This window comes from Pogoniulus pusillus, unplaced genomic scaffold, assembly GCF_015220805.1.
Source record: "Pogoniulus pusillus isolate bPogPus1 unplaced genomic scaffold, bPogPus1.pri scaffold_63_arrow_ctg1, whole genome shotgun sequence".
Taxonomy (NCBI): domain Eukaryota; kingdom Metazoa; phylum Chordata; class Aves; order Piciformes; family Lybiidae; genus Pogoniulus; species Pogoniulus pusillus.
In genome coordinates, this window is record NW_026974713.1 from 858,237 (window position 1) to 868,119 (window position 9,883).

The 9,883-nt window shown below is 49.4% G+C and overlaps 1 protein-coding gene across 1 annotated transcript; it reads right to left on the reverse strand.

Moving 5' to 3' along the window:
- Window positions 1-1,926: 1,926 nt before the first annotated feature.
- On the reverse strand, window positions 1,927-2,606 carry LOC135174395 (G1/S-specific cyclin-E1-like). The gene is given in 2 exon segments (XM_064141673.1): window positions 1,927-2,310; window positions 2,313-2,606. Coding segments are annotated over 2 exon segments (678 nt in total).
- Window positions 2,607-9,883: the final 7,277 nt, after the last annotated feature.

Genomic DNA, 9,883 nt, shown 5'->3' on the forward strand with positions numbered 1-9,883 from the left:
GGGACCCACTCAGCACATGCCGTGTTCACTTCTCTCCAGTGTGTGACAGGCAGTTGTTTCCCTAACAACCCTTTTTTATTTTTATTAGAAGTCTCTTGCTGTTTATTTTTATTTGCTTCCATCTCCTCTTCCCCTGAGCTCGAATCACCGTTCCGCTCTGTCTCAGTGCTGCCTGACTCCGAGCCAGAAGCTGAGTGACTGCTCGTTTCTGGGCATCAGCAGCTTTTCACTGAACTCTGACCCTGCCCTCTTTCTTTGTTTGCAGGCTCCCTCCTCCTCTGCCCACTCCGCCCCTTGCTCAGGCTCTGTTTCCACCCCTTCTTCTTACCGGTGGATGCCGTCCCCCTGCCCGGCTCGCTCCACCTGCTGCGGGGTGGGGTGTCCCCCTTGTGTGAGTTCTGATTGGCTTTTTGGCTCCTGTCTGTGCGTCCTTCCCCTGGCTCTTCACTCTGATTGTCTGACTTGGACTCATCTGCCTCCCCTTTCTCCTCGCTGTGTGCACCTTCACCATGCCCTTCACCTTGCTGCTCAGCACCATTTTTAGGTGCATACGGAGGTGGAGGCTTTGTCCAGGTCTCTTCCAAATGCCTCCCCACCACCACATTCCTCACCTCCTGAATCAGCTCACCCCAGAGGGACTTTGCTGGCACCTGTTCCTCCTTCAGTGGGTCTGGAGGTTTGGGGGGGGGGGGTTGCAGAGGGACATTTCCCTCCTGATCTTTTGTCTCAGCGGGACCGCTCTCCCCCAGGGGGTCTGGAGTCTGCTTGACCCCCCCAATTCCCACTTTTGGAGTGACTAACAGATATTCCTTAGCCACCTTCCAAGTTTCCTTCTCCTCTATGGCTTTTTTCAGAGCCTGTTCGACTCTGCCCCAAGCCTTTAAATGTTTTGCACACCCTGCAGACTTTGTTTCTTCCGCTAATGCCTGAGTGCATTTATCCCACACCTCTGGGTGAAGAATCTCCACCGAATGGTCAATGACCCCAATTTGTAAAAGTCTCACAGTGGTGAGAGTAAAATCCTTAACCTTACAATCTATACACCACTGTTTATGTAATTGAGATACAACCTTCACAAGAGCTTTGATCCTCCTTGTGGGTCCCGAGGGTGTCCCCCCTTCTTCTCCCCAGCAGCTCCGACAGCTGTTCCTGGAGCACAGGTGTCCTCCCGGGTTTCAGCACCACTTGTTGCCCTTGTGGGGGCAAGCAGCGACCTGGTTCAGGAACGAGATGGTGACCAGTTCTTGGCCACGCGTGACCACGGCTCACACACGCCGATGTGGTGGAGAACAAATGGCGTTTATTTGTGTACAGTGCTGGGTTATATACTGTGGAGTTATGCATCATTTCCATCTGCTTACATCACTGCTAAATATTATTGGTTATGGCATTAAGGAGAGGGGCCCCTGTCTTTCCGTACATCCTGTTATCTTCCGGACGCCAGACCTTAGCTACCCACAGGTAATCTACCTTTTCATTCCAGATTGCGGCAGGTGTTTGCCCTCTGGAATGTGCTTTTACCCAGCCCACCTTAAGGGGTCTGGAGCAGCTTATTTCTAACAGCCTTTGCCAATTGGAAGCTCTCTGCACTTCAGTACTGGAAACTCTCCATTGGTTCACTTCCCACTGGCAAATCCATTCAGTGGGACCTTTGAATGTGGAGTGTGAGTCTGTATATGGTTTCTGCCCCATTCTCTACTGCCAGCATAAGAGCTCTTAGTTCCCTCACTTGTGCACTGCCATCACCCTCCTCAGTGACAGTCTTGCCTGTGCTGATCTCCAGGGCTGTGGCTTTATAATGCCACTTAGATCCTACCCTTTGTGAGGATGCATCTGTAAACCACACTCCTGTTATATAGGAATCTGTGGTCAAATCAGGAGCTACCTGAATAGGAGATGACTTGTAGGGCTGGCATAATAGTGAGGTCATAGAGCTTTGTCCAGCAAATCCAAGCTGGTTATGTGTGTCTGTATGTTGTGCAAGTCTTCAGGAGCAATACCTCTAAAGTGTTTGAGTTTGGAGCTTCCTACTTCCCTTAAAGGCATCGCAAATGGAACCATCCACTTTACACATTCCTCTATCTCACACCGTTCCTAGCCTGAAACTTTCTGCATCAGCTCAGATGAGGAGAAGTGATGCAAAGCAGAAGCTGCAAGTACTCCGTACGTGTACTCCAAGCATCCGATATCTAACACACATAGATCCAAGAGCTCTGCTATTTGTGCAAACATTTGCTGTGGATATTGTGGCAGCAATACCTCATAAAGCTCATTTAAATATGTAACTTGCATGTAAATATTTAGCCATGAGATACAACTGTCAGTGGTTTTAAGTTCCAGTTAAGAGTCTTCATAATGATCAGTTCCATGCTGAGAATTTCATCTTCTGTACAAGCTCCATCTGTAACATAAGCAAACTGGTGCAACTTTGGGGGATAAATTTCCTCAGGCTTTGCTGCTATGAATAAAGAAGAGACACCAATAAGCTGCAATACTGTTCTTACAACATTCTGTCTGGGTTTATAGGCTGCTGTAGCTTGCACAGCTTTGTGGGCCCTTCTCTCAACGGCATGAGCTGTGCAATCCCTTCCACATAGGTGTACCATTTTCTTACAGTGGCCTTCTGGGCAATCCCTTCTGGTGGGGGAGATCCTTTCAGGATTGCTGATTGCTTTCAGCAGAGGGAAAGGGCCTTGCACTACCATGTCCTGGGTAGTGTGAAGCTTTTCTGCCTCTTTGACAGCTCGAGTTAGGGAAAGGAGTCCTTTCTCCCATTCAGAGTACCTTGTTTCTGTCTCTTTAAATGCCATTGATGAAAATAGCAGAGCTCTGTTAGGGTCTTTGGGTCCCCTTTGGAATATCCCACAGTATGAGGTGTGCTCTGAAAAGCCCCATTCAGCCCTTAAGGCATCTTGTGGGTGCAAAGGTCTAAGTTTTTGATAGGCTTTCAATTCATCCTTGAGGATTTTTAGGCTCTCAGTGTGCCTTGGGGTCCAGTCCCAGACCTTGTGTTTTTTAAGTCATAAAGGGGACAGGCAGTTACGGAGAAGCCTGGAATGTGCTTCCTCCAGTAACTCAAGGTACCAAGTAGCTGTTGAAGCTCCTTGTTATTGTTAGGTAGTTGGCCCTTTTCAATGGCTTCTAAGGCATCCTCTGGCACTGACATTGCACCTGTTATCCACCATGATCCCAGACATTTGACTTCTTGGCTTGGGCCCTGACATTTAGCTTGTGGGATGGTTAGCCCTTGGCTAGTCAACAACTCCCATATAGCTCTGGCTACCAAGCCTGCTTGTTCTTTGTCATTGCCCCCCACCAAGATGTCATCAATATAATGATAGATGTTAACATCTTTTGGGACCTGGATTGTATTTAGCAGTGCTGCTAATGTGCTGTGTGCAATAGTAGGGCTGTGTTTGTAGCCCTGTGGAAGGCTACTAAAGGTGTACTGAATACATGGCCAGGTGAAGGCAAACTGCACTTTGTCCTCCTCACTCAGTGGTACCATGAAGAACATGTCCTTCACATCCGTGGCTGCCATCCAGGTGTGGGATGCTGCTTGAATGGCTGTCACTGTGGAAGTCAAACTAGGAACTGCAGCAGCGAGAGGAAGTGTATTATTATTAAGCTCCCTAAAGTCTATGGTTAGCCTCCACCTTCCATCTGGCTTGCGAACTGGCCAGACTGGTGAATTGTATGGGGAGTGGGTTCTGGAAATCTTTTGCCTTTTCTCCAGGGTCAGCAATCACCTTCTGATATGCTTGCCTGGCGGCTGCGGTAACGGGTGATGTGCAACACGGTCACGGGTCGTTGTTAGAGGCAGTGAGGGAGCAGTTTGCAACATGCAAACCTTGGGCTAAGCTTTATTTCCTTTGCCCTTGCCCATAAAGAGCCAAAGCTCCATAGTGGTGCCTTTGGGAGGTGCCATCTCTTGCCAGCCAGGTGAAATCAAACCCTAGAATTTGTTTCTGTGGTAAGAGCTCATGGCCACTTCAAACTATTGTACTTCCTTTTATCACCTGGTAGCCACAACCCTCGTTTTGGCTAGGTGGCAGGTGGTCAGGCACGTCCATGTTGTACACCCTTTATCTTTTTCCTAGATGGCAAGATGCTTAGAAGTTTTGCCAGGTGCACATTTAACACTGTGATCTGTGCACCTGTGTCTATTAGGAATTTCACAGCAGTTCTGTCTGGCCCTGTGGGAATTACTATGACCGGTTCCAAATTGTCAGACTATTGACAAACATGCACAAAGTGGTGAATGAGGCCTGGAGCACTCCCCACTGTGTCTAGATTTTTTGCTTGGCCTGCTGGACAGGAATATTTGCCTTGTTTGGGGAAGCAGAGTCAGGACTTTAACTGCGTCCCTTATTTTTATTCCTGCCAAAACTATTTTCAAGTGCCTCCAGGTGAGCCTTCAAGGCTTCAATCTCATCCTCGCGGGATCTTAGTCTAAATTCTTTTTTATATCCTCACTCAATCGGCAAATTATCAGGATTAATACCGTGGTGAGTGTTCTGCCTGTGGTGGAACATCTGCCCGCTGGGTTTCCTGGTGTGGCGGCAATTTAACTCCGGGCTGCTATTTGGGCTAGTGGAAGGTGCTGTGGGGGAAGTTTTAGCATGGTGCACTTCTGGCTTCTTCCCACGCGGAGTTGCCATGTTGCAGGGTCCTGTGTAGTGCTTCTCACAGGAAGGGTTTGGCGAGAGCACAGGACTGGAATAACCCAGGTCTCTACCCTTCTCAGACAGTTCTATTAACAATTCCTCCCACATCATGTGATGCGATGTGGCACCCCCTGTGGCGCTATTTGCCTGCTCTATCTGCTCTCTCTTAGCGTCACACATGCCTTTGAGAGCAGCGGGCAGACCCCTGACTAAGAGCTTGAGTCTTGCCGGGTCAATGGGTGCATCTAACGGAGATGGGTACCGGCCGAGGTCATACATAGCCTGTACACAGGCAAGCCTCTTGAATGCAGCTGTTAATTCAGCTGAATCGGTTACATCAACCTCCATAGGCTCCTGTCTGTCTAATGGATCCAATGATCCAGCCCAATAGCAGACTTGTGACGTGAGAGAATAATCCCCATCCGGACCTGCTCCCAAAAATACCTCTGGCCCCCACGAACAACCCTTTATTTCTTCCCTGCTCAAGATCACCGTATCCCCCCCCCCCCAGTTCTGCTACCCTGCACACATAATCAGTCACAGTTTCTCCTGCTTCATGCACAAAAGCTTCCCGCAGCTCACATAATTTTGCTCCCGAATATAGCCTCACACGCTTGGTGGTCGCTCTTTGTCCATGCCAATTTTTGGTATATTCTTGCCTGAAGATAGGTGGAGAGGCCTTCCCAGTGTGAAGTCTTCACCGGAGCTACAGTCCATAGAGCTGCAGTTCGGGGAGTCTCTTTCTGCTCTGGGGCAGGTTGTTTTCCTCCTCGGTGTTTCCTTATGGCTGCGTTGAAGCGAGTCCGGTACGCTGGGACAGAGCAGTGTCGGCTGCAGGGGCGCTTTCAGTCACAATGGCCGTCGGTCTGCAGTAGTTGGCTGGCTTGGCTTCTCAAAGTCCATTAAAGTCCCTTTCCTTTGGTGGCAATCCTTCTCGGTCCCAACACATCTCTTCAGGGGCACAGAGTTTTAAAATCTCAGCAGGAGAGACGGCATGGGGCAGCAGCAGGAGAGACAGCAGCAGGGAAAACAGCAGGGAAAAAAGTGGCAGGGAAAAAAGCGACAGGAGCGGCGGCAGGAGAAATGGAGGCAGGGAAGAAAGTGGCAGGAGCAGCAGCAGGAAAAGCTCTCATGGGCGAAATAGGACTTGTTGAGCCACTATCATTATTTTCCATTTGAATTGTCACTAAATCATATAGCCTTTGGCTTTGTATTTCTGAATCTCTTATTTCTCTTTTCAAGTGGCCAATCTTTTCATTTAGACTTTCTACAGCATTTTCCATTTTAACTTTTTGACTCTCTGTAACAGTTTTCATTTTATTAAATTCACCTTGTAGATGTATTATACAAGCTGCTATCATTGCTTTACTGTTATCTACAGCTACCAAGTTTGTACACAATTTAGTTATGTTATCAGCCAATTTATCAATAATTTCATCTGGAGTAGTCAAATTTTCCACATTTTGCATAGCCTGAGTTCTATCTGTGCCATTAATAACAGATTTCATTCTGCACAACACTCCGCTTGCTGCATACCCTTTTGTTCGCTGCACCATAATGTGGTAAATGGGACTGGTTGAAATCTGAGTTTGGGGTAAAATGCAATGAGGCAGATTTAAAAGTGATGAACTATTTATTAATATACCCAAAATCATCCCCCCAAACTTATTTACAACTTACTTACAGCTCTCCACACAAGTTCTTGGATGCTGTGAGCAGAACTATGTCACAGAATGTCTCTGCACAGTGGAATTTTGACTGATTTCAGAAAATGTCTTTGATAGAGTCCAGCAGCTTCATTTGCCGCTTGTGAGGCTGATTAAAATCCTTCAGCAACTTGAACAAAGAATGGAGAATACTCACTAGTCCTAAAGTCTGTGGCCCAAAAACATAGGCAGGAAAATATCCAACAGAAGTCCTGTGGCAAACTCCACATGGGCTGCAAAGTGAAAATCCACTGCTGGCTGAGGTGGCTTGAGGGGGCTGAGGTGACAGGCAGGCGAGTGGCAGATCAGCCAGGAATGAACGAGCACGCCAGCACCTTTTCCCTGTTCACCCCCATTTATAGGGTAATGGCCGAGGCTAATGGTCTCATTGACCACACAATCACCCAAACAGACACAGAAATGGAAGAACCCCCAGGCTGTTGTCTTCCATGGAATGGGGGCACATACAGCACCTACCCGGCCACCGACAGGGGCACAGTCCCCAATGAAACCCCTCTCAGGCAAAGAGACTAAGTTGCCTGGGTTTCTTTTGTCCTGTTTTCCCCCGCCTCTGGCAGCAATGCAGACAGGCAGGTAAATAAGATAGGACATGCTTAAGCCCATTTTTATGCCCTTTGGGACTATTCATCACAGCAAGGCATGAATAAGCCTATTTTTGGGCCTACAGGCCCTCCATGGCAGGGTCACATGACAGAGAGGAACATTTGCAATGAGCCTGTCCAGGACACCTGGAGATGAATCGCGCGAGCGTGGGGCAGTGGGGATTGTTCTGCAGTCACAAAGAGTAATGTCCAGGGCTCTGTCAGGTGCCCACATCTGAGCTGGCCTCATGGACTCCTGATGCCCCCTGGCATGTTCAGAGGCAGAGTCCCTTCCCATCACTCCCCACAGGCCCTGCAATGCAGCATTAGTGTCCTGCTGACCTGCTGCTGGCCCTGCCAGAGGCTGGGAGGGCTCCTGAAGCCCTCCAGTGTCTTGGTACCCCCAGTGTCCTGGTACCCCCAGCACAGCTGATGGTATTTGTGCTCACTCCAGGTTCATCTCACCTCACAGCCAGATGTCCATGCTGACCTCTCATCACGAAACGCAAACAGGGACTGCTGAGCTACTGATGCTGTGTCCAAAGAAGTTATGCAGCCGAGTGAGAGGCTAGGGCTGAAATGCTGTCTGTGAGGGGGCCAGTCCAGCATGCTGGACCTGTGGCAGCTTTTCCCAGGGTTAGATCCAGCAAACACGGGTTTGGAGCTGCTCTGCTCTGCTGCTCCTTCACATCTCCCATGGAGGCCTCTCTCTGCAGAACACTTCTGCCCTGCCCCACCCCTGCACACTCACATGCTTTAGCTCTTCCTGCTGTTTTCATCTATGGGGACACTTCTTGGCACTTGGGAATATGAAGTTTCCAGAAAAGTCTTGGAGAAGGATCTGAGGAACTAAATGGTTTACAGGAAGGCCTTTTATTTTGTTTAAAGAAACAAGGAGCACAGATCCTCTGTCAGAAACTCTCAAAGGGAAAAGCAAACAGTAGAGGGGGCTGAGAGTTCGGTACTCAGGTGCTGGAGTGGGTCTAGAGGAGAGTGATGAGACGGGTGAGGGGGCTGAAGGAGAAGTCTCATGATGAGAGGCTGAGGGAGCTGGAGGTGTTCAGCCTGGAGAAGAGGAGACTTAGAAGGGATCTTATCACTCTCTACAACCAGTTTGTAGTCAGATGGGGTCAGGCTCGTAGTCAGGTGGGATCAGGCTCTTTTTCCAGGTAACTTGTTGGAGGACAAGGGCATGGCTTGAAGCTCCCTGAACTCAGAGGAGGTTTAGGGTGGATATCAGGAAGCACTTCCTGATGGAAAGGTGATTAGACAGTGGAGAGGACTGCCCTGGGAGGTGATGGAGTCACTATCCTAGAGGTCTTTAAGAAAGGATTGGATGTGGCACTTGGTGGCATGGTTTAGCTGATGTGCTGGTGTTGTGGAGGGCCTGTAGGCCCAAAAGCAGGCTTATTTATGCCTGCTCTGCCTGGACATGTCTCTCTGCCTGCACCAGGGGTAAACGAGCACAAAGGGGCACAACAGACCAGGGCCATAAAGTCAGTTGCCCAGGACACCTGATTGTGTGAGTCCCCACACGCCCAGCTCGTGCCTGCCTGGTGCTGGGCCCATGTGATTCCCATATTTGGAGTCCAGGCCTGTGGGTTTTACCTACTATGGTAAGGTTTGGCTGACTGCCAACCTGATTGGTCATTCTAGTAGTCAATGAGACTATCAATAGCCTACATTTAATAAATAGGGGTGCACAGGCTCATGTGCTAGGCCGATCCCCACATTACTTGCGGCTCCGCCACATGCTTGCTTGCCTGCCTGCGTGCATGCTTCCTTGCAGCTGTATGCCTGCCTTTAGTGGCACATGCCATGGGGTCCGGGAGCAGACCCACGTGTCTGCTTTCATTGGCCTGAGGAGCAAGCGTTGACCCCCTGCTCAGACTGAATGGAATCCTGCCTCTGCACCTGCAGATCCTGCCTGCGATACCCTGCAGGAGAGCAGCCAGCAGGAGCCAACAGCAGTAAGGCCAGAGCCTGCCACTTCCCCTGACACCGGAGGATTCCAGCCTCAGAGTCCACAGGCAAGAGACCCTGAAGAATTGGACACTAGGCACAGGCTGAGGCAGCCCCGGAGGGTGATTGATAAGAAGTGTGAGTAGATGAGTAGATGCCTCTGTGATTTCTGTCACCTCTGCCATAAAGCAGAGAGCAGCTTTCAGCTCAGCTTTGCTGGGCAAATAGTGTAAGACCCCAGGCGGCATTGAGCCGCGGGGAAACTCTCTCTGTTAATAGTTTCAAAGGTTTGCTGGTTATGAATAAGTTTCTGTAGATAGATATTCCATATGCCTTCATAACCTTTAAAGAACAGTTTAATATTAAAGTTCAGTGGTTGGGGTGGGGAGAGTTTAAATATTGGAGTTTAATAAACATATTTTTTAGTAAATAGTCCTCTCACATTAATTAATTTCTCTCCTCCACCAAAAAGGCATTGGGAATCCCCGCTCTGCGACAGCTGGACATGAGGATCTCAGAGGTCTTTACCTGGCTCAATGGTTCTGTGATTCTGAGTGTTCTCCACAAGGTGAAAATATCCACCACCAAGACAAAAGGTCTGGAAGCCAGGTTAGGCCTACTCCGAGTAACACCAGAGCTGCTCTGCCAGCAGAAGCAAAGAGTTATTTGCTTCTGAAAGCATCCAGGAGCAGTTTGCTCAGGGCAGCCTTCAGCGCCTGGTTCCTCAGGCTGTAGATGAGAGGGTTCATTGCTGAGGCACCACGGAGTACAGAACTGACACCTCCAGGTCCAGGGATGGGGAAGAGATAGAAGGGGGCTTCAGGTAGGCAACGAAGGCCAGTGCTGACAGACAGGGAGAGCACAGCCAGGTGAGGAGGCAGGTGGCAAAGGCTTTGGTGGCGTCCCTGCTGATGAGGGCATCCGCAGCACTGCCCTCAAGATCTCA